The sequence below is a fragment of the Corvus brachyrhynchos genome, unplaced genomic scaffold, assembly GCF_000691975.1.
Source record: "Corvus brachyrhynchos isolate BGI_N302 unplaced genomic scaffold, ASM69197v1 scaffold279, whole genome shotgun sequence".
Lineage (NCBI taxonomy): Eukaryota > Metazoa > Chordata > Aves > Passeriformes > Corvidae > Corvus > Corvus brachyrhynchos.
The window spans coordinates 549,707-577,529 of NW_008246060.1; the positions used below are offsets into that span (position 1 = coordinate 549,707).

General features: G+C 55.9%; 2 protein-coding genes across 8 annotated transcripts in view; one reads left to right on the forward strand and one right to left on the reverse strand.

Annotated features, from left to right (window-relative positions):
* Positions 1–8,967, reverse strand: part of CUNH10orf54 (chromosome unknown C10orf54 homolog) — a 10,172-nt gene extending 1,205 nt beyond the window's left edge. The window contains exons 1-5 of one of the 2 annotated variants that reach the window (XM_008642734.2): positions 8,872–8,967; positions 3,811–4,269; positions 3,063–3,110; positions 1,674–1,781; positions 132–159 (exon numbers count right to left, since the gene is read on the reverse strand). In XM_008642734.2, coding sequence (XP_008640956.1) covers positions 132–159; positions 1,674–1,781; positions 3,063–3,110; positions 3,811–4,269; positions 8,872–8,935 — 707 coding nt within the window. In that variant the 5' untranslated portion in view covers positions 8,936–8,967. The remainder of the gene's footprint in view (positions 1–131; positions 160–1,673; positions 1,782–3,062; positions 3,111–3,810; positions 4,270–8,871) is intronic. The other variant, XM_017746351.1, reaches the window with a different exon arrangement.
* Positions 1–27,823, forward strand: part of CDH23 (cadherin-related 23) — a 175,373-nt gene extending 147,550 nt beyond the window's left edge. For 2 of the 6 annotated variants that reach the window (XM_017746343.1, XM_017746344.1), the window contains 31 exons: positions 10,614–10,835; positions 10,918–11,037; positions 12,832–13,012; positions 13,843–13,976; positions 14,205–14,414; positions 14,559–14,666; positions 15,126–15,228; positions 16,070–16,195; positions 16,280–16,483; positions 16,705–17,163; positions 17,988–18,104; positions 18,663–18,887; positions 18,971–19,140; positions 19,415–19,552; positions 19,700–19,819; positions 20,235–20,412; positions 21,140–21,351; positions 21,882–22,076; positions 22,381–22,491; positions 22,675–22,804; positions 22,964–23,227; positions 23,352–23,513; positions 23,625–23,881; positions 24,140–24,237; positions 24,323–24,443; positions 24,602–24,681; positions 24,868–24,908; positions 25,213–25,273; positions 25,649–25,778; positions 25,861–25,983; positions 27,183–27,823. In XM_017746343.1, the coding sequence (XP_017601832.1) occupies positions 10,614–10,835; positions 10,918–11,037; positions 12,832–13,012; positions 13,843–13,976; positions 14,205–14,414; positions 14,559–14,666; positions 15,126–15,228; positions 16,070–16,195; positions 16,280–16,483; positions 16,705–17,163; positions 17,988–18,104; positions 18,663–18,887; positions 18,971–19,140; positions 19,415–19,552; positions 19,700–19,819; positions 20,235–20,412; positions 21,140–21,351; positions 21,882–22,076; positions 22,381–22,491; positions 22,675–22,804; positions 22,964–23,227; positions 23,352–23,513; positions 23,625–23,881; positions 24,140–24,237; positions 24,323–24,443; positions 24,602–24,681; positions 24,868–24,908; positions 25,213–25,273; positions 25,649–25,778; positions 25,861–25,983; positions 27,183–27,509 (5,127 nt within the window). In that variant the 3' untranslated portion in view covers positions 27,510–27,823. Of the gene's footprint in view, positions 1–9,002; positions 9,082–10,613; positions 10,836–10,917; positions 11,038–12,831; positions 13,013–13,842; positions 13,977–14,204; positions 14,415–14,558; positions 14,667–15,125; positions 15,229–15,859; positions 16,196–16,279; positions 16,484–16,704; positions 17,164–17,987; positions 18,105–18,662; positions 18,888–18,970; positions 19,141–19,414; positions 19,553–19,699; positions 19,820–20,234; positions 20,413–21,139; positions 21,352–21,881; positions 22,077–22,380; positions 22,492–22,674; positions 22,805–22,963; positions 23,228–23,351; positions 23,514–23,624; positions 23,882–24,139; positions 24,238–24,322; positions 24,444–24,601; positions 24,682–24,867; positions 24,909–25,212; positions 25,274–25,648; positions 25,779–25,860; positions 25,984–26,156; positions 26,271–27,182 lie in introns of those variants that run through there. The other 4 variants (XM_017746350.1, XM_017746347.1, XM_017746346.1 and 1 more) reach the window with 4 other exon arrangements.

Consider the following 27,823-nt stretch of genomic DNA (forward strand, 5'->3'; position numbering starts at 1 on the left):
CTTCCGGGCTGAGGATATGTGCCAGCTTTAAAGGGAAGGAGGAAAGGGCAAGACCCTTGTAGGGTCTGAGATGCAGGCAGAGAGGGCAGGTGAGGAGGCAGGGGCAGCTGGGAGCACGTGCGTTTCCTTACCTATCCATCCTGACAAGCTCATGGGCACCTGCCAAAGACAAAACGTTTGGGGTGAGTGCCAGCAGCACAAGGCCTAGCGTCAGGCCCAGTGCTGTGTTCTGGTGTCTTATCCACCTGCACTTCCTCCTCTCTCTCTGCATTCCTCCCTTCCTCATCCACTTCTTCAGCTCTCTGCTTCGCTCCCAAACCTCCTTCTCTGCATCCCTGCCCTCTCCCACCTTGTTTACTCCCCAGCCCAGCTTCCTCCCACATTGAGACCAATTGTGGTCTCTCACTCAAGAGACCATTGAGTGTCTCTTACCCTCCAAAGAAGGGGAAGAGATACTTCTGCAGGCATGGGGTGAAGTGAGGTGCAGCTGCAGCACCCAGGCTGCAGTCTGGGCCCACTCGTGCCTGGATGCACCCACCACCCACCTGTGGCACCCTCCTGGGGCTCTGCAAAACACCACTGGGCACTTGGCTGCCCCTGCGTTTGGCTGAGCAGCACCGTGGTAGGTATTCCCTCATGCCCTTAGTCGCAGCAGATCCCACAGCCCAGTAACAGTAATGGAGTGTTACTGGGCTCTGCTGGACACCTGTATGGCAATCACCCTGAGCTGAGGTGCTCGAATTTTGGCCCAAACTGTGCCAAAGAAAAGTGCTTTGTGGAAATAACCTGGTCCATGGTACCTGAGAGGCAACCCCGCCCTGGATTTTGACTCCCCTCTGGGGTGAAGCAGCCTCCAGGTGATTCTTTGCAATGGAGGTGGGAGCTGCAGCCCAGCCACTGCTAAATGGGTGCATGAAGGGGATGGCTGTCGAAAGCACAGTTCCCATTCTTGTGGCTGGCACTGTGCCTGCTGCTGCTGCAAAAACCACTTCTCCAAAGGTTTCCTCAGAGCCGCACAGCCGCCCACCAGGCTGGGAGAGGGAAACCGCAGGCCCCCGCTTGCCCAAGGGCTGATGAAATGGCTCTGCCAGTTAAGGTGGTGCCCCTTTCCGCTTAATTACCGAAATCTCTGGGAGCCAAGCATGGGCAGGAGCTGTCAGCCTGCTATGCCTCAGCACAGCCTGATATTCCAGAGCTGGGGCAGCGGAGGGGAGACCTGGCTTGCTGCAGTTCTGTGGCCATGGACATGTCAGGGGTCTTTTTAAAGATGAGGGAGAGAAAAAGTGCTAAAAATGCTTTTCAATCACTTAGAAGGCAAAGCTTCTACTTCAGGTGTGCAGTGAAGGGAGAGATGAGTAAATGAGATGGCTCTCACAGTGGATGTGGAGGGAAGGGGTCAGCAGGGAGCATCTTCACAGCCTCAGTGCCTCCAGCACGCTGCTGGTGTCCCCTCATATCCCACACTCCTCATCAGCAGCCTGCAGGCATGCCTGGTCCTTCCCAGGACAGCTCTCTAGGAAGCACCTGGCAGGGACCTGTCTTTGGGGGCCACCTTACAGCACACCCATGGGACTTAGGGCAGCTGAAGCAGCTGATCCTAGTGGGGCACATCCCATCCCAGCCTTGCCAGGCTAGTACAGGCCAGGAGATGAGGTGGGTGTCCCGGTACATACGTCTGCTGCTGACAGCTTGTCGCTGCTTGTAAATGAGGAGCAGGATGAGGGGCAAGCAGAGGATGCCCACGATGCAGGCGCCTGTGGCCAGTGCGGCAGCCGTGATATCTGCAACAGAAGAGGGCAGAGATGAACCCTCCATTCACCTTCCCTTTCCTTGGCTTCCCCAAGCCAAAATCACAGGATTGTTTAGGACGGAAGAGACCTTAAAGATCAAGTCCAGCACAGGGCAGCCCCATGTTGCCTCAGAGACGATGCATGTGGCTCCCACACACATGGGATTCACACTGGGGTGCACTGCCAGCTGTGGAGATAAGCTCTGAGGCATCCTTTTAGAACCTAGACCAAAGTCCTTCATTGCTGCAGGACATCCCAAGGTCTTTGGTCTTCTAAACATGAGGAGAGAAGCCCTGATAAAGGCTCCCAGCAACTTTGGAGCACTGACTCTGACCCACTGCCAGCCTCCAGGTGCTCGGGCATCAAAGGGCTTGGTACCCACAGCCTCTGCTGATTAATGTGTCCCTGGAGAATGTCACCCACAGAGGCTCCCAGAAAGGCTGGCAGTCTGCAGGCACATCTGTGGCCATCAAGGTCCCTGTGGGATGGCTCATGGTGAGGTTGAGAGCTTCTTAAATCAAGGGCAGGTTCAGCTCCTCTCCTGCACATCTGAGGAAGCAGCTTCTTGCCCCATGTGTCTGCATTTTAGGAGGGGGCTTTTTTTCTCCTTTTTTCCTGACAGGGCAGGGTGTCCCAGCACTTGAGACTGAGGGTTAGGGACAGGAAGCACAGCTCATGGGGACCAGGAGCTGTTTCCCTTGTCTGGGCAAGCTGCAAAATAATTTTAGCCAAATCTGCCCATTTGGCAGCCAGCAAAGGGGGGTAGACAGAGCGACCCAGCAAGAAACCAGCTGCAAAGTGAAGTGTGGGCATCTCCATGTCTAGACACAGCTCTGGGGGAGCCCCACATTGTCTGAGCACTCAGGCAAGATTTGGGTTTCCCCTGCTCGAGGCAGAGGTGGCCTAGGCTTGGGGTGTAGCAAGAGGTGCCTGCAACTCTTTATCTTTCTGTCCCTTCCCATCTTCTCGTGGCAGCGGCCGCTAATTCCCTGACTCTGTTTTGGGACGGAGTTCAGGTGCTTTAGAACAACAGGGTGAATGATCTCCATGGGCTTCAGGACAGTCATGTCCAGGTGATGGGCTGAAGAAGGCTCTCCTTAGCCTGAGGATGCACCTGTGATGCACACCCTGTTGGAACAGCACTGGAAACCACCCTCCCAACACCTGTCTGTGAGGTTGCATCTGGACACTGGTGTGTTTGCAGTGATCCCTAGGGAATGCTTGGGCCAGGATGGTGAGCAGGACATTGGAAAGAGGGTTTTTTCCCTTTACCTTTGCTGGTGGCAGTATGAAATGTGCAGTTTTGAAGTTCCCCTTTGCCTGCAGAAGAGAACAGAAAAGCGTCTTACACCTTGGGGGGTTCCCTCAGGTCCCACAGAACTCCCAACCTGCTCGATGTCCTTGCCTTTTCTCCCTGGTATTGAGAATATCATCCCAGAGCACCCCAAAGCAGGAGTTTAATCCTGGGAAGTGTTCACTGAGATCCCTGCTGCAAGCCCCTTTTCCCCATGGCAGCAGGGCCCATCCCTGGCCATGCAGCCTCTATTTTTTTATAGTTTTTTTTTAAAGAAAAGCTATCTAATGCTGCAAATCAAGGCCAGGAGACGCCTTCCCCTCCCTCATGCCTCTCCCACTGGGCTGCTGTCCCAAGGTTATCTGTGAGCCCTCACTCAGGCTTGCACCACCAGCCAGCTCCTTTTAAGTTGAGGCTTGTTTTCCTCTCTGCCAGTAAAAGGTTGATGAAGATCAGTGAAACTATGTACCATGGATTTTATTGCATTCCAGCCCCTTGAGTTGCTAAGCTTTTTCTTTTTTTTTTTTTTAATGTTTCATTGCTCTCTAGCTCCAATCCAAACCTTCAACATCTGCTGCCCTTTGCCTTCTGGAACATGCCCTGCACTTCCAGCATCAGCACACGCTGCCTCCCCAGCCCCAGTGCTGCATCCCCCACCACCCTTTCTCTGGCACTTTGCCCTGCCATGGATGCAGGGCTGGCAGGGGCTCCCCTTGTCCCCCTCACCTTGCTGGATCTGCAGCTCCACGAAGCCGTGAGCCACCTGCCTGGTGTGGGGCTTGCTGTGACCTTCCCGCCTGAGCTCCACGGCGTAACAGCAGTAATTCCCACTGTCCTGCAGCGTCAGGTTCATCACCACGATGTGGAAGGCGCCGTGGTGGTCAGGGACAAACTCCACACCGTGGTGGCTGCTTTGCCGCCTGAGGGGGGATTTTTGGGAGCTGTTGCCCGGCAGTTCGTGGTGCCTGCTGAGGTCGTGGTGCAGCTCCTTCTCGGTGACGTTGCGGATGTGCCGCTTGTCGGAGCAGCTCTGGTCCCCCGTGCTGCTGAAGTACCAGGTTTTGTACAGCAGGTCGTGGCGCTCGGCCAGGGGGCCGCTGATCCGGCAGGTCAGGGTGACGTTCTGGCCCTCGGGGCAGACGCAGAGCGAGTACGGGGTGGTGATCAGGAAAGCTGCTGCCCCTCCTGCCGGGGAGAAGGCACTGAGTCAGAGCCTGTGTTTACCCTGAGTTTGTAGCAAAACTCCCCAAACAAGCACTGCAAACCCACCACCGATGTCGGCAAAGGGTGGTGAGGCCCTGGCACAGGGTGCCCTGAACAACTGTGGCTGCCCCTTTCCTGGAAGTGTACAAGGCCAGCTTGGATGGTGCTCTGAACAACCTGCTCTAGTGGAAGGTGTTGAAACTAGACGGTCTTTATGTCCCTTCTAACCCAAATCATTCCAGGATTCTGTAGCGGGGCTGGGAGCACAACTTCACCCTAGAAATCAACTCTGGAGGAGAGACATGCTTTAAATATCAGCAGCAGGGAGGCAGAAGCTTCTCTGGGGCCAGCAGAGGTGTGGGGCAGGGAGGCAAAGCATGCAGAGGATGAGGAGAAGCAAGGTAGCAGGTTCTGTTTCCTCCTTCATGAGGAAGGAGGAAACACAAGCACTGCTGAGCCAGCTGCAAAAAAATAAAAGGAGCAAAAACAAACAGAAAAGTTCTAGGAGGAGCAGTGCCCCCCCCCCTTCTCCCACAGATGAGGCAGGGAGCAGGTCCCACCCTCCTTGTTTTTCAGCCCCCAGGGAGGAGAAGGGGGAACTGGCTGATGCTGACAGTTAGGAGCTGCTGGAAATGAAAACAATTTTCAGAAAGAAATTCTGGAATGTGGACAGGAGCCCTGGCAGAAGTGGGAGCAAGGGGCACACAGCAGCATTGCTGGTCTTTTCCCAGCACACGGGTGGGGGGCACTGGTGGGTGAGGGGAGCTGTGCCGGGAGGGAAAAGTGCAAAGACAGGAGAGGTTTTGGTGCTCTGGCCCTGCCACTCCTTCATGTTTGCCGAAGTGCAAACGTCACTTCAAAAGCTGGAGAAGAAGCAGATTCTGGGTTTATTTACTTTAAATTACTGTGGAAAAGAGGTTTCTGGGGCTGGTTTGCAGCAGAGAAGATGTTGTAAGGACAAGATGCTTTTTTATTTTGGTAACATCCTGTTGTGCCATTAGCTCCGCCACGTTTCACTTTGAGGTTTTTCACTTGCTGTATCAAGAGGGTGTCAATCACAGGCACGGAGTGATGTGGCTGCCCGCAAGCATGCAGCCGGGCCAGAGGCTCCCCATTGCTGGGCCACCCGGAGAGCATCCTCCTCCTGGGAGTAGAGTCACTGTGTCACCTCCCTGGCACGGGGCTCTGCTGGAGAGAGTGAAACCAAAAATGTGCCTTGCACCCCTCGTGGTTATCACTGTCTCTTACATGATGGTGCAAGAGCAGCCATGAAGCCCCTGAGTCCCTGCCTGAGGGTGCTCTGCAGGGAGAGGGAGGCTTTGGGAAGGAGATCGGCCCCATTGCACTCCCTGCTCTGGAGCCCACAGTGCCAAGGAGTCCCCAGAGTCAGGGATGGCGTGACCTTTGCCTGACCACTCCAGCTAATTGCTTCCTGCTCCCCACAGCACGTGCAGCAGCACGTCCCCGGAGCTGCTCTGCGGCATAGGTTTGCAGGGCCTGAGCTCAGCACTGCCTCTTTCAGTCTTGTTTTCGAGCCCTGGCTTCTTCCTCTCCTTGGGTGCTGCTGGGGCCAGGATGCATGGCCAGCCTGGATGGGTTCTGCAGGCAGCAGAGTAGATCCCCCACCTCCTTGCCAAAGCACTGAACACAAAAGGCACCTCAGATGTGTTTCTCAATACCTGCTGCAAGGGGAAGTGCCCCATTCACATCGGGGGTCTCCTGGGAGCCAGAGGAAGGGAAGCCAGGGCTCTATTGGAGGAAGCCACACTTCCAACACCTTCCAAAAGTGTCTTCAGGAGTCTTTTGTTTTCCATGCACCCCCCTCAAAAGAAGTAGGGCCGTCCCACTCATCCCCGCGCAGTTTGCAAAGCTCTGCCTTGCTACACCATCCAGCCTCCACCTCCGGAGCTTGATGGGAACCGTCTGGATGGAAAGTCAGCACAGCCCACGCTTTCGGGGAGGGGCAGAGGTTAACATGTGTGCAGCCTTTGGCAGTACAGCCTTCCCTTCCTTCTCTGGAGTGGGGGAAGGCTCTCAAAAGCCATTGATTGGAGGAGAAAGCAGCTGGCAAGGCACGGTACAACCCAGAGCAGTGCCAGGGCAGCTGGTGCTCCCTCCCCAAGATTACCGAGGCTTCAAATGCATGCTGAATGCCAGATGGAGCCCAGAGGAAACATCTTCTGGTGGTGTCTTTATACTAAAGCCCATGGATCCTAATCTCCTGGGCTTCTTCAATGCCCACAGCCCAGGCTTGGCTCCATCCACACCCCAACTGAAGGACTTCCCTTTGAAGTCAGAGCTGCTGGCAAATGCCAGAATAAAGCCAGATGCCCATCTCTGCACATCTCCAGCTGGTTGGACCAGTTGAGGGCTGAGCTGAGAGCTGTTGTCTTGTCACCATCTGGTCAAGACAGAGGAGGTCTCAAGCAGGTGCCAAAAGTGCCCCTTTTCTTCTTTGGCACCTCAGTAACTTCAGCCAGTGGTGTTGCATCGGTGTGGCGCAGAGCCCAGTGCAGTGTCGGTACATCCCAGCGCTGGCATCACTGCCTCTCTTGACACCTGGGAACTCTGCTTTCAGACAAAACAGAAACACAAGAAAGTGCAGAAACCTGTGCTACTTCGCCGACCAGCAGCTTAAATAAATCAGGATTTACACCGAATTCTGGGTCAGTGTCCAAAAGCCTCTGCTGGCTGCTTCTCTTAAGTTTAGTCCCTCGCCCTAGCAAGCAGATGTTTGATCTGCACTCCTGTGCTTGACAGAAATGGCTTCCACATCAGGCCACCTCTTTCCACTCCAAGGAAGTCAGCAGGGAGCAGGGGATGGAGCCTTTGGAGGGGCTCACCTGTTGCAGAGGAGGGGCTGCTGGATAGAGGTGGAGCAAGGAGCTCTGCTTTTTTCCTCTTCTGGGAGTTCTTGTAACAGGCTCACATCAAAGTGCCACAAGCCCCATCATCACTGTGCTGTCATTATGCTTCAGCGTTATCATCCAGGTGAGATGTGCAGGGCCATCCACAGCTCTGCAGGAGTACTTCAAGCACAAGAGAAAGAGGAGCGAAAAACTTGCTGAAGATGCCTGAGACATGTTAATAGCCCTCATCTCCTGCACCCCAGGAGCCAAATGGCTTTCCAGCAGTGGGGGTACCCATCATCCCGGCAGTGGAGGGAGCAGCGGGGAGCCGCTGCTCCCACTGGAAGGGTCCTGCCTTGCTCGTCTTCCAGCACAGCCCTGGCCCAGGGACAGCACCTGGGATGTGATTTTGGAAAGCCCAGCTGAGCTGCCATCCTTTGGGTGAAGAGGAGCCACTTCCTCATCCACCTTGCTGCCAGCATCCCCAAGCTGGATGTCTCCAAGGGCTACTTCTCCATCAGTCCCTGCCAAAATTAGCCAGGGCTTCAGAAAGTTTTGGCAGGCACAGGGTTGCACAAAGCTTGGTTCCTCTGGCACCAGTCTCACGTTGAACATCAGCATCCAAGCTTGTTGCATTGCAGAAGGCCTGAAGTTCAGTCCCAGCACCCCAGATGCATAAATGAAATAACTGAAATCCCAGTAGAGATGCTGGGAATTGCTCCCTGATGCCGAGACTCAGAGGAGAAGCAAAACGTGGTTCAATCCACACCAGCCTTGCTGTCCCATAGGAGAGAAGGGACCTCCGGCCCCATTGCAGTGGGGCATCTTTGGGCATCTTTTCTTCCTGGAGATGCGCTGGCAGAAATCATGGAGGCAGTCACTTTGTCCCGGGAGAGAGGGTGAAGCCAAGCCCGATGCCCACCTTCTGCCTGTGCAGGGCAGGGAGGGATCATGGTCCGTCCCAGCTTCCTTTTCTGAGTCGTCCAGAGCCGAACCGCGGTTTTAATGCCACCGCCCCTGTTTCACCGCCTGGCCCCGGAGCCCCGAACGGAAACGCTGCCTGCCAGGGCTGGTGCGGAGTCAGGCATGAAGCAGCCCCCTCCCAAAGCATCCCCCTGATAAGCAGCCAGCGAGCTTCCAGCACTGGGAAGCGCTCACTCCGAGGAAGGGGAACTCGGCAGCCACTCACAGTGGCCCTGGCCACGGCTGGTTGCCCACCCGGAGAAGCTGCCAGGCACATCCCGGCGGAGCGCAGCATCCTTAGAGAGGGCATCCCAGCCCCGCTCGCACAAATCCCCTCTCCCCGCTCCCCCAGGGCTGTTGGAAGGATCTTCTCACCGTGGCACAGCCGGGGACCCCCGCAGTGCCAGGGAAAAGTGCCGTGCGGGAACGGAGCAGCTTTTCCAGCCGGGGGTCTCCAGCGGGAGGCTGGCGGGGACAGGGGGCTGCTTTCCTTCCACGCATGTTAGATCAAAGCAGAGGAAGAAAGAAAAAAACAGTCTCAGAGTTTTAGAACAGCAGTTCCCCTGTGGTCCCTTTACCCCAGCACAACTAGCACCGTGTGAAACACTGGCTTGATCCCCCACACACCAGAATCACAGGGGAAGAGAATAAATAACGCCCCAAACACCCCTAATTCCTTGTGCCGCGACACAGCCCCGGGCAGGCGAACACGGTGCCCCAGTGAGGAGAGTTTCTCCGCTCAGGGAGGAGAGGAAAGCGACCTGGAGCTTACCGTGGGAAGCGAGCAGGCAGAGGGCAGCCAGGAGCAGCCCGGTTCGGGGGGACGCTGCCCCCATGGTGGCGGGGTGACCGCGGAGAGGTGGCCTCTGCGGAGGCACTGCACGCTCTGAGCAGCCCCGCAGCGACAGCCGGACTTGCACAGACAGGAAATTTCATTGCGATGTCGCGCAGCGCTGGAGAGAACGGCGAGCACCCCCCGGAGGTGAGAGGCTGCAGGGAGCTGCGGGCAGGAGCACCCGCGGGTGGGGATCACTTCGGACCCCACCTCTTCGGGCAGTGGTTGCGTTTGCTGGGTTTCTTCCCTTACAGCCTCACGTAGAACCAGCTGGTCCTCCTGCCTGCATTTTTGGGGTGCTTAGCGGGATGCTCGCCGTGCCAAGGGACTTGCGGGTGCTGGTCTCCATCCCTTTCCCAGCAGGAGCTGATTCCTTGGGCCTGGTTGTAATTACTTTACTTGCAAGGACTGTTTTTCCCGTGTTTGTGAGGATTAAGGAGGCAGAACCTCTCCTGGGATGAACGGGAGGCAGGTACAGGGAAGCGTAACTCAGAACAATGCTGGCTTGGAAAAGGAAACGGAGCTTTCCCCCAAAAAATGGGAGCAAAGCATCTCCTCCCACAGCCCATTTACACTCTGCCCTGAAATAGCAAAGCAGCCCCATGGTCTGACACATAACTCCTCTGGGAGCTTCTCTTCAAATTCCTAAGGCATCAACAAAATCTCTGGCTGCAGCTGAGAGCTGCCTCATTTCCAGTCAGCGTTCCCTGGAAAGTGGAGCCCGCAGACACGGGGAGTTTTTGCAAACCACAGGAAACTTTGCTGCTTGCCTGCTCTGAATCTGGAGCGTGCAGGGAAATTGAAAAGTACCTAATTACCGTGTGGCATTGTGGTTTTACAGCAAACACGGCTGTGATGCTCCTGCCAAAAATGTAACCCTTGGCTGGCTGGAAGAAGTGTGTTGCTTGGGGAAGGTGTAGGATGAAGTCCAGAGACTCCAAGAAAATGGTTTATTGTCCCAAGCCCCCACGTCTGTGGTGAGCCCTTAGGCAGAGTGCTGTGCCATTGTCACCTCCCCATCCCCAGGTGGGGAGACACCTGCAGAAGACAGCCAGGACATCCAGGTGCCTGTGCAGAGCCAGGGACAGCTGGAAGAGGCTCAGATCTGGCTGAGCCTGACCAGCAGTGACATTGTGGTGAGCAGGGAGATGGTGGGACTGTGGGAGGTCAGTCCAGTTGTCCAAGGTGCTCGGTTTTGTTCCTCCCCTGAGCTGTGGCAGCGTCATCTCCAGGTATTTTCCATCCATATTGCCACACTTGTTAATAGCAGCCACGGTGTTCCCAGTGGCTAGGCAAGGACTCACACGTGCCTCCTCCAAAGGCAGGGAGGCACAGTGGGGTTCAGCCTCTGGTTTTCCCTGTGCCATGGGCTGCTCCCTGGTGTTGCCAGCAATGGTAAACTGTGAAAAGAGGAGGGACCCCATAGAGACATGATTTGCTTGGGAACAAGGGTGTGATTTAATCTCAGTACGTTTATCTCTGTACCCAGCCGTTACCTGGAAGTGTGTTTGCTGCCACGGCTCATTTCATTTGGAACCCTGCACTCTGTTTTTGTCTCTTGGCACTGTTGAGCCTGTGTTGGTCATTGGCCTTGACAAATCCAGCCTTCCCCAGCCAGCTCCAGAGACTGCCCAGCAAATGCCTCCACAGTGTCTAACGTGATGTCCCATGTCCCACAGGCCACCACCATGGTGTATGTCACCATCCTGGATGAGAACGACAGTGCTCCCACCTTCCGGCAGCAGCTGTACGAGGTGACCCTCGATGAAGGTCCCTCCACACTCAACGCCACCCTGGTCACTGTGCACGCCCTGGATCAGGATGAGGGACCCAATGGCACGGTGGCCTATGGCATCACCGAAGGCAACATCTTGGGTACCTTCCACATTGACAACACCACGGTCAGTACAGATGCCGGCCCCATTCCAGACGTGTCCCTGTCCTGCTCCCTTCACTCCCAGCTGCTCTCCCCTGTCCTTGCAGGGGGAGATCCGCACAATGAAGGAGCTGGACTACGAGATCAGCCACGGGCGCTACACCTTGATCGTCACCGCCACCGACCAGTGCCCCATTGTCTCGCGCCGGCTGACGTCGACCACCACAGTAAGGAGCTGATGGGGGGGTTGCGACACTGTGGCCTTTTTGGGGTCAAGGAGTTCCTGCTCTGTGAGCAGTTTCACATCTCCTTCCCAGTGGTCACCAGTTGCTTTTCCCAGCTGTGGCCGGTTTGCCCAGTTGCTGTCACTTTGCTCCCTCAGGGGGGTTTCAAAACAGGGTCATGCACAATGGACACTTATGGGTTAATCAGCCCAGTTGTTAGGTCCTGCAAAGACATAGAGAAATTCCTGGAACTCCTTTTAAGTTGCATTATGTTTTCTTGAGATGGCCTCGGTTCTTCTTGCTTGAAGGGGCAGCAGGTAGTAAAGCATTGCTATAGCATTAATTTCAGCTTAATCTTTATCTTCTGTGGTTATTTATGTGCTTTTAAAATTCCTTTTTCCTTTCTTGTAAGGAGGTTATTTAAAGCTCTTTCTCTTCTCCCTGGGCCTCATTGACCTGAACTTAGTGCACTGCTCAAAGACTGGGGAGGGCAGGCGAGCAGCTCCAAAGAAAATATTTTGCAGAAATTGAGTACACTGATTATTTTTGTGACTTGATAAATTGTGCCACATGCCGAGATTGATTTGGTGGTCTGCAGGTGTCAGGGATGGGTTAAATCTTCTGTCTCGGTTGCCGTGGACCATTGTACCTCACCCTGATATTGAGCCACAGGTTCTGTAATCCCCCAAAAGGAGATAAGTTCTTGTGTGTGAAGGGGAAAAAAAAGAAAAACTGAAGGAAAGTGGGATTACCAGTGTGGGAGATTTCTATGGATAAATCTGTCCTCGCAAGCCTGGCAGTGGGACTCATGCTTGGGAAAAGGTGAAGCCTTCAGATTTGGGCATCTGATACTACTGGTGATGACTTCCCGGCCCAGGACAGACCCGGGGTTCAACTGCAGGCAGCGAAGGCAGCAGCTGCCATGTGCTGCAGGTGAAGGCAGAGCTTCCCCTGCACTTGGCTCAAGCAGAGACATGAACTTGGAAACCCCTTCAGCAACAAACACCAAAGCCAGAAAAGATAGGAAACACCCTCCCTCCACTGCCCAAGGAGTTTGTGCCAGCAATGTATGAAAACACAGCTTTTAGGAGGAGGTTGAGGGATTATTTGAGATCCCCAGTGACGGCAAGTCCATCATCCTGATTAAGACGTGCCAGTGTTTGTTTTCTCTACTGCTAGGAAACAGAAATTTGGATAAACTCTCTGTAAAGATTAGATTTAACCAGCAACAAATGCCCATCTCGTGGATTTCACTATTCTTTAACCCAGGAGGTCAGAAAATTCCTCATTTCCAGTGTCCTTCTCAAAACCATCAGTACCACCATTGGTGGCGGTGGTTTTGTTGGAACAAGGATGCAACATGCCAATTTTTTGAAGTTTGCTCAGCATTAGGAATTATTTGTTGGAGGAAAAGGAGTGAGCAAGTGTGCAGCTGCTGCAGAGATCGGGTGTCTCCTAACTCATGTCTGTGGTTTTGTCTGTCCTGCTTGGACATGAATGTGGAGGACAGTGGGCTTTTTGCACTGAGTTCCCCACCATGGTGTATGGCTCAGGGGTTTAGCAGTGTGCAGCTGGAGTTCTGTAGTGTGGCTGTAGGATGGCTGTGGTCAGGAATAACCGAGTTTGAATCTCTGAGCTGTGAGTTGGATGTCTGGTGAACCCAGAAAAGCTAGAAATACAGGAGGTATTTTGCCAGTGTCACCCATCCATGGCTTCCCATGCTCATGGCCAGCGGGGTGGTCTTCCCCTTCCATCCCTCTCCTCTCACAACTCTCATCCTTCTCACCCTGACCTCAGGTGCTGGTGAACCTCAATGACATCAACGACAACTGTCCCACCTTCCCACGGCCCTACGAGGGTCCCTTCGATGTCACCGAGGGGCAGCCCGGCCCTCGTGTCTGGACTTTCCTGGCCCATGACGGGGACTCAGGACCCAGTGGACAAGTGGAATACAGCATCATTGCCGGGGACCCCCTCGGTGAGTGGGGACACAGGGCATTGCCTCTCCCACTGGCCGCCCCATGGAAGAGCCTGGCTTGCAGGAGCGCAAGGAGGAAGCGCTTTAGAAAAGCCATCCTCCCTTCCTGCTCAGCCTGTCGACACCAGGAAATCCTGTTTTGAGCAACAGGAAACTTAACCTGTTCATGCCTGGACAGGGGGCGGCTGGGACTTGTGGAGGGAAGGGGGAAATCTGCTAAACAATAAAGGCAAAAAGAAATCAAAAAGGCAAAAAAACCAAAGCACAGAAAGAGAAACTGAGCCCTGTCCCTGAGTCCCTGTGGGGTTTGAAGGGTGTTTGGGGACCGAGTTGCTCACCAGCACTCACAGCTCCACCAGCACCCTGGTGCAGATGGCAGAGGAGCGGGGGCCATCCCTAACCGTGGGAACATCTGGCCGTCCCCCTGTGAAGGGGGTGGTGGGAATCTGGAAGGCAGAGCCCGATCACATCTCCCAGCTGACCCCACTGCAAAGCTTTGCCAGAACAAGCAGGACGAGGCCCTTCAGCTCGTGGGGGGTCTGTGCTGTGTCCATGCCATCCCAGGGCATGGAGGGGCTGTTGGCATCTTCCAGAAAGGCCCAGAAAACGAGGACAGACACCTCTTAATTGGCCACTCACTCCATCCCCTGCTCCTTCTGGTTCCTGGGGGTGCATCCAGCACAGTCCCCAGCTGTCACAATCCTCCTATATCTGCAGTAACAGGACATGAGTTTGTCCCCAGACCTGGCATGGTGCCCTAGCTCCCAGACAAGCCACTCCCTTGGGGAGCCAAGGCACAGTGAGAGCCAGGGCCCTGCTGTCTCCGGCAGGGGAATTTGTCATCTCCCCGGTGGAAGGAGAGCTGCGAGTGCGGAAGGATGCCGAGCTGGATCGTGAGAACATCCCCTTCTACAACCTCACCATCGCCGCCCGGGACCGGGGAGTGCCTCCCCTCAGCTCCACAGTGAGTCCCCCAGGCTGGCACAGGGGGCTGTGACCTGCCGTCCCCCATGCTCAGTTCCTTCCCTCTGGTCTCTGGCTTCATTCTCCTCTCCTCCACCTCCTTCTTGTCCCTAGGCCTTTCCATACTGGGCTGAGTGGGAAAGCCCACCTCTTGCCTGGGGAGTGCGAGGAAAGGATGGGAGGGGTGTAAATAAGTGCCACATGCCTGCTCTGCTTGTTCCCCTGGCAGATCCTTGTGGGTGTCCGTGTGCTGGACATCAATGACAACGACCCTGTGCTCCTGAACCTTCCAATGAACCTCACCCTCAGTGAGAACGCCGCTGTCTCCAGCTTTGTCACCCGTGTCCTTGCCCGGGACGCGGACCAGGGCCCCAACGCCCTCCTGACCTTCGACATAACAGCAGGGAACACAGAGAATGCCTTCTACATCAACAGCACCGTACGGCCTGGGGGGTGGGATGCTGGGATAAGGAGGGTGGGAACGCAGGTGTGCTGTCTGGCATCCTTGCCCTGGCAGGAGATGCCCTAGGGGAAGCATTCCTCACATCCCATGTGGTGTTTTCTCCCTTGTTTTTCCTGGTAGAGTGGCACTGTGTACGTGAACCGCCCGCTGGACAGGGAGCGGGTGGCCGAGTACAGGCTGACCATCACGGTGAAGGACAACCCCGAGAACATACGCAATGCCAGGCGGGTAATTACGGACACTGCCGGGACCTCCAGTGGTGCAGACAGGAGGGCAGGTGGAAAAGGGGGTTCCTGCCATGGCCAAAAACAAGCAGTGCCTTTACCCACAGTGTTTCCGATAGCAACCCCGTCCCCGGAAGGGATCTGGGGATCACAAGGAGGGGGCTTCAGCCCCATCCCCAGCAGAGAACAGGCTCAGTAGGGTCTAGGGCAAGCCCAAAGTCATTTGTTGACTCCATGCAACAGCAGTGGATGTCATGGAAGGTGGGACAATGTTGGGCTGGGGAGTTGGACAACCACAGTGATAGTGGAGCATCCTTTGGCTGACTGCCTCAGGGTGAGGGTCCCTGCACACCTTCAAGGGTGGTCCAGGAAATGCAGCTTTGACTAGAGATAGGAGAGGGGGAAGGTGAGCTCAAGGAAAGGACATTATGGTCATCACCCTCTTGTCCCAATTTTCCTTTAGGATTTTGACCTGCTGGTCATTTCCATAGCGGATGAGAACGACAACCGCCCCCTCTTCACCCAGAGCTCCTACCAGGCTGAGGTGATGGAGAATTCACCCCCTGGTAGGTCTCTCTTCACTCCCTTATGTGGCTCCTGGAGGCTGCCTTCAGGGCTGGATGAGGGGAGGTGTTTCCTGGCCATGGTGAAGGAGACAGGACGTTGAGAAGGACAGGGCTGCAGTTCAGTGGGACAGGGACACTGAGTTTGAGGAGTTTGTGCCTTGATCAGCCTTAAGGAGACTGTAGCTTTGGTCCATGCTGCTTGTGGAAATCATTCCTGGCACAGGAGAGAAATCGGCCCCATTTGGGAATTGCTCAGCTGCAACAGGTGCCCGTGGGCTGTGTGGAGCCCTGGGGGCAGCCTTGAGGGCACCCACCTGCCCAATATCCCTGAAGAGGAGGGACTGCCATCTCTCCATCACCTGGAACTGCCTTGCTCCGGGCTTAGAGATTTTTAAAAACATCCAGCTTGGTCAGGTAGACATTTCCCACACAAAGAGCTAAAAACACTATTCTTTTTATTTTGTTTGCCTTCCTGCCATTTAAATTGCTCCCTGGTCCAAGACCTTAGGTATCCCGTCCTGCCATTGAGCAACATCTCAAGAAAAGGGTTTGGGTGTCTCCAGGTGACACCCTCGGTGGCAGGATGCCGGTGCCACCCATCTGATGGATGTGTCTGTCTGTTTGCTTTTAGCTGGATGTCCCACCACCTCTCCTGGGCCTCGCGAGTCCGTCTGCAAGGCTGCAGCAGCCACCCCCCAGTGCCTCGTACCCCGCAAGGCCCCACTCTGTCACCTCCTCCATCCATTCATTGCTGTCCCTCATGTGTCACCAGGGTGGGAGGGGAACGGGAGGCCCCACAGGGGACTGCCACCCTCCCTAATGCTTTTGTCATCTCATCCAGGGACACCGGTCACAATGCTCAATGGACCCATCCTAGCTCTGGATGCTGACCAGGGCAGCAATGCCGTGGTGACCTACCAGCTCCTGAAGGCATCCCTGAACCTCTTTGTTATCAACAACAAGACAGGTGGGGTTGCTCAGCTGCTCTGTCTCCAGCTCAGGGCCACCAGGTCCCAATGTGGTCTGCCACCAGGCTTTTCTCCTTCTCCAGGTGTGGTTTCGGTGAAGCCTGGTGGTGCAATAGACCGAGAGGCTTTGCTGGACCCTCATCTGGAGTTCACGCTGGTGGCTTGTGATGTGGGAGGGCTGAATAGCACTGCCAGCCTGGCAGTGACCATCCTGGATGACAATGACAACCGCCCTATCTTCCAGCCGGCATCCATCACGGCACGGCTGTTGGAGAACAGCCCCCCAGGTCAGGACTGGATGTGAGAGTGGGAAATGGGGTGACCTGGGTGTCCCCTTGGGACTGTGAAGATCCAGCTCCCAATGACACAGTTGACCAGGATGGGGTCAAAGGGAAAATCTGGGAATTGAGGCTGCCCATGTTGCTTCATGGTATTTGCCTTGGGACCGAGGGCTTGTTACTGCTGCCGTCCAACCCTCGCTTGAGAGGGCTGTGTCCCACCTTTCCAGGCTTCTCCGTCCTCCAGGTGACAGCCACAGATGCTGACAGTGGCCTCAACCAGCAGCTGGATTACCGTATTGAGGGTGGTGGCCAGGACAGGTTCCTGATTGATGCCACCACAGGGGTGATCCGCGTGGCCAACATCACCATTGACCGGGAGGAGCGCGATGCCTACCGGCTGATGGTGGTGGCCGTGGACCAGGGCACCCCGGCACTCTCGGGCACCGCCACCATCAGCATCGTCATCGACGACATCAATGACTGCCGGCCCGAGTTCATCAACCCCATCCAGACTGTCAGCATCCCCGAGTCGGCTCCCCCTGGCACCGTGGTGGCCGAGGTGACCGCCATTGACAGGGACCTCCACCCTCGCCTGGAGTACTACTTGCTGGGGATCGTGGCCCGCGATGACACGGATGCGCTGGTGCCCGAACAGCAAGGAGCGTTCGCTGTGGATTTTAGGACAGGTAGGAGAGCAGGAAGGGTGGCACGGGCCGTGTGGACCCCTCTCCTCATTTCTGCTTCTGCTTCTTCTCTGCCTGGAGGTAGGTGACCAAGGTATAGGGAGGTGATGCTCCTTTCCTGCCTCCCCACTGTCCTCCTCCAGCTGCCCTGTCTCACCCTGCCCTGTCTTCTCTTACCTGTCTGACTGACTTACCTTTGCTTTCTTTTCTGGCTCTCAGCCTGCCAGGTTTGTCTCTGTGTCTGTGCTCATTTCTCTCTCCGTGCCACCCGTCATCTCCCTCCATCTCACCCATCTCCATTGGCAGAGATGGCCTCTGTTGCGGGCCAGGGGCTGCTCAGCCTTGGCAGACTGGACCCAAGCACCCTCACTGGGGGAGCAAGGCAGGCACTCTGGGGTAGGTGGTGGGCTCCTTTGGGGAAGGAGGGCCAGGAGCTCTCTGCATCTCTTTTGGAAGCAGAAAGCTGATCCAGGAAAGAAAAAGGCCCTTGTTGGAAAGTATACAGGACAAGGTTATTAGAGATGCTGAGCTCAGGTGGATGGGGTTGTGCAAGGGAACAGCAACAGCAGCTTCCAGACCCCTCTTGGATGCACAACCGGAACCCTTACCCAGCTGAGGCTGTGTGGAACAGGCAGGAAGGCAGGAGATGGAGAGCGGGGGGAGAACAGTTGTTTCTTCCTGTAGCTCTCGAGTGTTTTCCTCAGTCAGCCTTTGGAGAGGCAGGACAACAAGCATGGCACAGGGTGCAGCAGTTGGCTGGTACACACGGCCCTGCCCAGGGTCCTCGGAGGGGGCAGCCTGTGACATCCGTATTTTGGGGTTCACAGGAGCTGTGAAGATCAAAACTCCCCTCAACCGTGAACTAGTGGCCACCTACGAGGTCACCATCTCTGTCCATGACAATGCCAGCGAAGTCATCGACCGCTCAGTCAGCGTGCCCAACGGTAAGGGTGGGCTCTGCCCAGGCAGTGTGGGGACAGGGACTGGCACAGCCCTTCCCAGGCACCACTGCAGCTTCTGGATAATCAGCAGCTCTCCCACGTTCCTCTCCATCCTGACCAGCAGCATTTCCAGTGGGACCAGTCCTGGACCAGCTCCCATCAGGTTCAGGTTCTCCGCTGAGCTTTAGAGAATGTCCCAGACATCCCAGGGCTACAGTGTGTGTGAAAAGGGCTGTGTGCCCATAACCTTACACTCATTTCTTCATTACCATTCCTATCATATCTTGCCACCCTGCTATGGGTAAATTCAGGCTCCTGTGTGAGAAGACACACAAAGAACAGGAGTAGGTGTCCCACAGCGGCATAGGGACACCCGTAGCATGCTCCAGGCATAGTGGCTTTGGGGAATATTGCAATTTTTTGTGATGAACTAGCACCAGTTGGCTCTCCTGGAGTTTCACAATTGTGTCTTTACAGCCCTCCTTCTTCCCAACCTTCCTTCTCATCTGTCACTTGTTCTCCTTCTCTTCTCTCCCCCTGTGGTCTCTACCATGGCCACAGCCAAGCTGACAGTCAACGTCTTGGACGTCAATGACAACACACCCCGCTTCCGCCCCTTCGGGGTCACCTATTTCACTGAGAGGATCCTGGAGGGAGCCACGCAGGGCACCACACTCATCTCCATCTCAGCGGTGGACCCAGACAAAGGTGCCAATGGGCAGAACACCTATGAGCTGCTGAAACTCTCTCCAGAAGGATACGCCTGTCTGGAAGACCCGTCGGCAGGTTGGTGGCCTGGGGAGGTGGGTATCTGGGGCAGGTTGGTGACCTGGGGCAGGTTTCTCATTTCAGGGTCTGCCATCCTCTAGGGAAGGTTGTGGCCAACAGGACAGTGGACTATGAGGAGGTGCAGTGGCTGAACTTCACCATCCGAGCCTCCGACAATGGCTCTCCCCGCAGATCGGCTGAGATCCCCGTGTACCTCCAGATCGTGGACATCAATGACAACAACCCTGTTTTCAGTCAACCATCCTACCAGGTGAACTGGGCTGTTAAATAGACTCTCTCTGTGGGGCTGGGCAGTACCTGCCTGGTGAGGACAGGCACAGAGCTGGGGGTTCTCCAGGGACACCTTCTCTTCCCTCTGCCTGTGCTTGAACCATTTGAAGGTAGTCAACCCTGCCATGCGCTCTGTGCCAGAACCTTATTGGGGGTCTGGCTGTGCCCAGCCCTGGGTGCCACCCTGTGCCCTTGGTTACTGCCCACTGAAACAGCACAGGATGAACCAGTCCTGCTTGCTCCCTTTGTTGCAGAAAGCTGTCTTTGAGGATGTGCCATTGGGTACGGTCATCGTGAGGGTCATGGCCACCGATGCAGATTCCGGGCAGTTTGCTCTCATCCAGTACAGCCTGAGCGATGGAGAGGGCAAGTTTGGGATAAATCCCAACACGGTAAGGAGCCAACCAAGGCTGGAACAGAGCAAAGGGGAGGCTGAAATGGTCCCAGATTGTGCCTTGCTCCCACACCTCACCTTCTGCCCCTTCTTGAGTACCAGCTCTTCCAGACGAGGTCCACCTGAAGGTCTCTGTGTGCTGCAGGGTGACATCTACATCCTGTCAGCCCTGGACCGGGAAAAGAAGGATCGCTACACACTGACAGCCGTGGCCAGGGACAACCCTGGGGATGTCTCCAGCAACCGTCGGGAGAACTCGGTGCAGGTAGGGCTCTCCTCCTCCCACCACCCCTTGTGTGCTGGTCACCAGCAAGAAGGTGTTAAAGCTCCACCTTTCCTCCCCAGTGGCTGGACTGGGGGGCAATTAGGCAGAAGGAAGAGCAGATGATGCCAGGAGCTGTGGGGTGAATGGTGCAGGGTACTTTGTGCCACAGGGACAGCACGTCAGCAGGAGGGGCAGGGAAGGGTGATGCTATTGTCTGCAAGTGCTGTGGCAGCAGTGGGCCCCCCAGCCACGGCGGCCCCCATTGTTGGAGGCAGGAATTCAGCTGGTGGAGCTGAAACAAATAGCAGGAAGTTGCTCCAGCAACAGAGCTGAAGGTCACAGCAGGGGTGAGGCCCCAGGGCCTGCCCAGCCTTCCCCAGCCCCACACCACCCAGCTGGCTGTGCTTTGTCGAAGGTGCTGATCACAGTCCTGGACATCAACGATGTAAGGCCCCAGTTCAGCAAGAGCCAGTTCAGCACCAGCGTCTATGAGAATGAGCCAGCAGGGACGTCAGTGATCACCATGAGTGCCACCGACCTGGACGAAGGGGACAATGGCGTGGTGACCTACAGCATCGAGGGTCCTGGAGCAGGTAGGTGCTGGGGGCAGGGGGCTCTTCCCCAGGGAGGAAGGTTATGAAGAGGGAGGAGTAGGCAGGCACCAAGCCTACAGCCCATCTCGGGCGGCTGGTTTCGGCTCCTGGGAGCAATACTGAAAGCGTGGAGCTTTTGCTATTGCTCTGCAGTTCCCAGTTCCTCATGGGGTGTTAGGACTTTGCCTGACTTCATCCTGAAGCCCAGCCTTGGCTTATGCTCTTGTCTTCCCCACCCCAGCAGGACTTTCTATGTACACCAGTGTGTCTTGCAGCAAGCTCACTGCCTGCTTTAGGTGAAGGCTTTGAAGGGCAAAGGTGTGGGTGGGTAGTGATAGTGCCTGAAATCCAGTATATCTGCACATGGAGAAATCATGGAAATCAGGCAAAAGCCAGCATATAGAGGGGAATGGCAGAACATTCATTTTCCTGAGACACATGGACTCCTCTGGCTCCACTATGCCAGCCTGGGCAGGAGTGAAACACAGACAGGGGTAACCAGGGAGTAGAGCCCAGAGACAAGGATGTGGCAGTGGGCTGGGATGGCATGAAAACCCTGAGACCATCCACACTCCTGGCCTCAGGCACCAGCTCCACTCCATCACCCTTGACAGGGATTTCCCACCAGTGAGGGGTGCACTTCAGCTGGTATACTCATTTTTAATTATAATTTATCTGGCGCAAAGTGTCCTGAGCCAGAGATGTGGGGGGTTTTTTCTGTCCCCAGAGGCTTTCAAGATCAATAAAGACTCCGGGCTTGTCACATCCCGGCGGCGCCTGCAGTCCTATGAGAGGTTCAACCTGACTGTGGTGGCCACAGACAAGGGGCATCCCCCTCTTTGGGGGACCACCATGCTTCACATCGAGGTCATCGACATCAATGACAACCGCCCCGTCTTCATCCGCCCACCCAATGGCACTATCCTGCACATCAAGGAGGTAAATCCCTTGGGAGCAAGCAGGGTCATGGCACGTTGAAAGTGTATTCAGGAGCACTCCTGCCTATCAGCAGCAAAATCCAAACTCCATCTCCACTGGGGATGGAACAAGGCCTTGATTTAGCATTTGGCAAGGTTTGGTTCATGGGGCTGGACACTCAAAAACAGCTTCTCTCCATACATGCGAGCAGGGTGGTGGGGCAGATTTGGGGAACAGAAACCCCAGCAGCACTCAGAGTTAGTAAACAATCCGTGTGTGGTGCGTGCAGAGCATGTTTATAAACATGGGCTGGAAATGCTGACATTTAAGATGTTTCCTCTTTCTGGGAAGCCAGGCTTGATTCAGCCAGTCCCCAGCCACCAGGCCAAAGGGAATCATTGCTCAATGTTGCCAGCCCCATGTTGGGTTTGGGTAGTGGGAGCTTGCTGACCTCCAAACCCAAGGGATTTTGGACCAAGGGGTCTGGAGGGGCAGGGGGGGCAGGGGTTTGCATGCAGTGCCAAGGCTGAAGGGCTTGTGTGTGCAAGCAGGAGATCCCCCTGCGGTCCAACGTCTACGAGGTCTATGCCACAGACAAAGACGAGGGTCTCAACGGAGTGGTGCTCTACAACCTGCTGAAAACTGGGGCAGGGAACAAGGACTGGGAGTATTTCAGCATCGATTCTGTCAGTGGGCTGATCCAGACGGCCATGCGGCTGGACCGGGAGAAGCAGGCAGTGTACAACGTGAGCTGGGCAGGGGGCCGGGGCAGGCCTTGAGGCTGTGGGTCCAGCATGGGGCTGGTGGGATGCAAGTGATGTGGTGAGGATGGGGTCGGCTGACACAGTTGTGGAGGTACCACACCTTAGCAGGAACTGGGTGGTTATCAAGTGTTATAGGGGGGTTGCATCCTGGTAAGCCAACACCCAATTCCCTGTTAAATCCCCCCAAAATCGTCCACCATCCAGCTGTCCTCTCTGTCCCTGCCTCAGTGATGTCTCCCAGTGTGTGTGGTTTTGCCCAGGACAGCCCTTTTGCCTCTCTCCCCAGCTGATCATCGTGGCCTGTGACCAGGGCCAGCCACCCTACGAGACCATGCAGCCCCTGCAGGTAGCACTCGATGACATCGATGACAATGAACCCATCTTCCTCAGGCCACCTGTAAGGCACCAGAGTGAAGGGGGTGGGATGCAGGGGATGCAGGGATGGGTATGCCAGCGAGCACATGTGATGGAGCATGCAGCCCTGGGCATCACCATGGTGGGCAGCACCATGGGATCTGTCTGCTTTTATTTAAAGCAACCTCAGTGCTCCTAACATTCCTTTCTCTGGGGTCTCTGGCAGAGGGATAGTCCCCAGTACCAGGCACTCTCTGTCCCCGAGCACTCGCGGCCAGGCACTGTGGTGGGGAATGTCACTGGTGCAGTGGACGCGGATGAGGGCTCCAACGCCATTGTCTACTACTTCATAGCAGGTGGGTGTGGAGATGGCAGCTCTGTGTCCCTCCACACACCCCTCACCCGGGATTTTCTTCATCTCCTCACTGCCCCTCTGCCCTTCTCAATGGGCAAGGTGGCATTTCGGAAGTGCCAAGCCCAAAGGGGCCTAACTGGGGACCCCCTTCTGCACCCAGCTGGGAACCAGGAGAGCAATTTTCAGCTGAGCCGAGAGGGGAAGCTGAAGGTCTTGCGGGACCTGGACCGGGAGAAGGAACCGTACCACTCAATCATTGTAAAAGCATCCAGCCAGAGGAACTGGTCCCCTCCCCAGGACCAGCAGGCGGGGAGAGCCCAGTTCTGGGACCTCAGTGGGGACCTGACACTTCAGGAGGTGCGGATCTTCCTGGATGACATCAATGACCAGTCCCCCCAGTTCACCAAGTCGGAGTACACAGCGGGTAAGGGGTGCCAGGGGCTGGGTGGGCACCAGGAGACAGAGATACTTCCAGGAAAATCCAGCAGGATGATGGGGCAGCGAGAGCCAGCCTCGCCCCAGGTCCCTTTCCCATCTCTCCCTCAAAGGGGTTGCCACTGATGCCAAGGTGGGGTCAGAGCTGATCAGAGTGGTCGCAGTGGACGCCGATGTGGGCAATAACAGCCTGGTCCTGTACAACATCCTGGGCATTCGCTACATCAAGCAGCACTCCAACGACTCCGAGGAGGTGGCCAACATCTTCAGCATCGGTGAGTGCCCAGCCTGCTGCCGGGAGCATGGCGTCTTGGGCAGAGATATGGCCAAAGCTGTCCCCATGGCTGGGGTCACTAATCCCAGGCATGTGACCATCCATTCCCCAGGAACTCTTGATGGCATCCTGCGAACCTTCGACCTCTTCACGGCCTATAACCCCGGCTACTTTGTGGTGGACATTATGGCCTCTGACCTGGTGGGCCACAACGACACGGCCATTGTGGGGATTTACATCCTGCGGGATGACCAGAGGGTCAAAATCATCATCAATGAGATCCCTGACAAGGTCAGGCAGTTTGAGGAGGAGTTCATCAGCCTGCTCTCCAACATCACAGGTGCCATCGTCAACACAGATGATGTGCAGGTAACCATCCTGTTTGGACGTTGCTTTGAGGGGTAGGCAACCTTCCAGATGCTACTTGGGAAGTCTCTTTTGGGGGAATCCTGCCTGGATAACCGTAGACACTCCTGGGCTCAGAAGGTGACGAATACACTCCAGGTTGGGGTGTACTGAAGGGGTCCAGATTGGTGCTTGAGGGTCTCTTGCCACGCAAGTACACCTTGGAGCATGCTCAGGAGGAGACTCCTCTCCCACACTGGAGACCTTGCTGTCTCTCCCCAGTTCCATGTTGACAAGAAAGGCCGGGTGAACTTTGCCCAGACAGAGCTGCTGATCCATGTGGTAAACAGGGAGACCAACCGCATCCTGGATGTGGAGCGGTACGTCCCCTGGCCCCCCACCCGGCCCAGCTCCCTCGGGACCCTCAATAATGTCAAGGTGCCCAAGCAACCCTTCTCTTCCCAGGGTTATTCAGATGATAGACGAGAACAAGGAGCAGCTGAGGAATCTCTTCAGGAACTACAACGTGCTGGATGTGCAGCCTGCCATTACTGCCCGGGCACCAGATGACCTCTCAGCTCTGCAGGTATGGGTCCATCTGGGGTTGGAGATGCTGCTCGCAGGCAGGGTGGTGTTCCTTCCCATGGGGACTGGTCAGTAACTGGCGAGATGTTCCACCCACATAACTTTGGGCATGTGCCCACCAGTGGGTGCTGGCTCCATGCCCGCCTCTGTCTCTCCTAGATGGCAATCATCGTGCTGGCCGTCCTGCTCTTCCTGGCTGCCATGCTCTTCATCCTCATGAACTGGTACTATCGGACAGTGTGAGTAACTCTCTCTGCCTATCCCCTCCAAAATGCATGGTTTTAATACTGATAGTACCTCTCCCCTCCAAGCTCCCAGCCTTATTTAACACGGGGGTATACCTATGAAGGGTTATTGCAAATCTGTGTGTCCTCCTTTCCAGCATCTTCCTTATTTCCCTCCCTGAGTGGCTGTTTCTTTTGCAGGCACAAAAGGAAATTGAAAGCCATCGTGGCTGGCTCCACTGGTGAGCAGTTTGGGGTGTCCCAGCTGTGTGGGAGAATGGGGTGCATGGAGAGCACAGAGGAGGGTCACAGGGAGACATGGGGGATATCGTGGGGTGTATATCAGAAGTGATCCTGCCCAGCACGGTGTGGTGATGGGAGGCTTTTCGCAGCATCAGGCGCTGCATGATCAGCCACATCCCAGCATGTTTGTCACTGCCTTTCTGGTTGCTCTTTATCCCTCCCTGATAAAGAAGTGTCACCCCATGGTTTGCTGCTCAGCCCACCAACGTGTCCCCCTGTAACTCCCATCCCTGCCTTTTGCAGGGAACAGAGGCTTCATGGACATTATGGACATGCCAAACACCAACAAGTACTCTTTTGATGGGTGAGTGCCACCCCCTGGAGTTGGAGGCTGCTCCCGAGAGAGGGATGCCTGTGTTGTGGAGCCGTGATGTCTCTCTGCTCTGCTCTGCTCTGCATGGAGCATGACTGGCCCTGGGACACGTGCTTGCTCTGAGAGCTTTCTAAGCTAAAAAATCTTGGTCTTTCTCCTGTGACTCCATCTGTGCCAATCCTGGCCAGGTTTGGGGTAAGCAGAGATGACGGGCATGTTTTGACACGTATCTGGATCCAGAGCAGCCAAATTCATACCAGCACAGGGCAGGAGGAGGCAGTGCAACCTCAGCATCCAGGCTCCAGATGGCGTTAGGGATAATGCCACTCTTTGCCTGCGCTGATGGCAGTTCCTCCCCCTGGGCAGGGCCAACCCGGTGTGGCTGGACCCCTTCTGCAGGAATATGGAGCTGGCGGCACAGGCGGAGCACGAGGACGACCTGCCAGAGAACCTGAGCGAGATCACCGACCTCTGGAACAGCCCTGCCCGCACCCACGTGAGACACGGCCCCCGCCAGGACATCGTGTTCCCGCGCCTGTCACCCACAGCACCTCCTGAGCCGCTCTCTCCTCCTGCAGGGCACTTTCGGGAGAGAGCCCTCCGCCGCCAAGCCCGAGGATGACCGCTACCTGCGGGCAGCCATCCAGGAGTACGACAACATTGCCAAGCTGGGGCAGATCATGCGGGAGGGACCCATCAAGGTGAGTTTTGAGGGCAGGCATCCTCCGCCAAGGGGTCTTCTCTTACAGGTACACCTTCCAAGTTCACAGTGCCAGAGGGTGATGTCGCTTCACAAAATGCCAGGACGAGGCCGGCCTCCCTCTAATCAAACCATCTCCCTTGGATAACCCACAGTCTCTCCCCCTCCACCCAGGGCACTCTCCTGAAGGTGGTCCTGGATGATTACATGCGCTTGAAAAAGCTCTTTGCCCAGCGGATGGTGCATAAGGCCACCGCCAGTCAGGGGGACCGCTCCTCAGTCTCGGAGGTAGAGGGGTGTGCATGGGCGTGGGGAGATGCTTGCCGTGCCCTCTGGGATGCAGTGTGTCTTCCTGGCCCCACAGGCTGTGGTCGCTCCCTGTGGCCACTCTTGGTCCCTCTCACACAGTGCTCCCTCCACTCTCTGCTTGGTCAAAATGAGCCAATGTTGGTTTTCCACTGGTTCCCACTGCTGTTTTTTCACTGGTTTTCCAGGCTGCTGATGCCCCACAGTGACTCTCCGTGTTTCCTCTGAGCATCAGCAGCACTTTCTCCCTTGGTCTTTCTGACCCCAGGGGAGGACATCCCTCTTTGTAGGGTGGACTCTCTTCATCAGCTCCCATTTCTGCCAAGGCTGGCCAAAGCTGTGAGGGATCATCTTTCCTTCCTTCTGCTCCTCTGACTGGAGGGTGTTGGTGCAGAAGGGCTGGTATGGGGAGAAGCGATTCGTCCTGCGGCTTTCTACCCTTCATAGGGGGCAAAACAAGGGGCAAAGAGAGCAGAGGAGAGCAGTGGGATAGGAGATGCCTTTCAACCCTTCTGCCCTCCATCTGTCTATGCCCTTATTCCCCTCCAGCCCCATCCAGCCTTCCTTCATCTTCTGTCCCTGTCTGCCTCCTGCTCCTCCACCCTCACACAACCCCAAATTCCAGCCCGGGTCCAAACTCCTCCTTGGCCACTCTGGGGGCAGCTGCAGGACCCATCACCCAGCTGGTAGCTGGTGCCTGAGCCAGGGCATCCACCCAAAAATAGAGTGATCCAGCTGGAGGTCATCTCTTGGTGATCCTCATCACCACGCTCTGAGAGTGCTTCAGAAGAGGAGAGTCCTTCCCTCCACTGGACTCCAGCATTGCAGGAGTCATGGAAGCCAGGAGCTGCTATGGCCACAGTGGTAATTCCTTACTCCATGGCTCTTTTGCAGCTGATCCAGAAGGAGCTGGAGGACGAGGAGGAGGAGCGCAGTCCCAGCCAGGGCAGCCTGCGCTTCCGACACAAGCAACCGGTGGAGCTGAAAGGTCCCGATGGCATCCACATGGTGCATGGCAGCACGGGCACGCTGCTCGCCTCCGACCTCAACAGCCTGCCCGAGGACGACCAGAAGGTGCTGGGTCGCTCGCTGGAGACTCTGACCGCCGACTGCGGGGGCTACAGCGACCACAACGCCCGCACCGAGTCAGCCAAGTCCACCCCCCTGCACAAGATGCGGGAGGTGATCATGGAGAGCCCTCTGGAGATCACCGAGTTATGACGAGCGGTGGTGCTTGCTGGTGCTCCTCTAGGCAAGCCGGGGCCGGCGGGGATGAAGCACAGACCAGGGGGGGCCGTGGTGGGGGCCAGGGGCAGCCCAAGACTGGTGCTTGGCCCCCTCTTCCCCTGCAGAAGGAGTCCAGGCTACCTGGTGCAGATCACTCTGGCAGCCTTGGAGAGCTTGGCCCCGGGAGAGGGCTCTCAGGACCGGAATGCTTTTACTCACCTGTCATTTATCCATGAAACCATTAAATTTTTTTTTATTTTTCTTATTAAAAAAAAAAAAAAGTTTTTTTTTCTAAAAAAAAAAAAAAA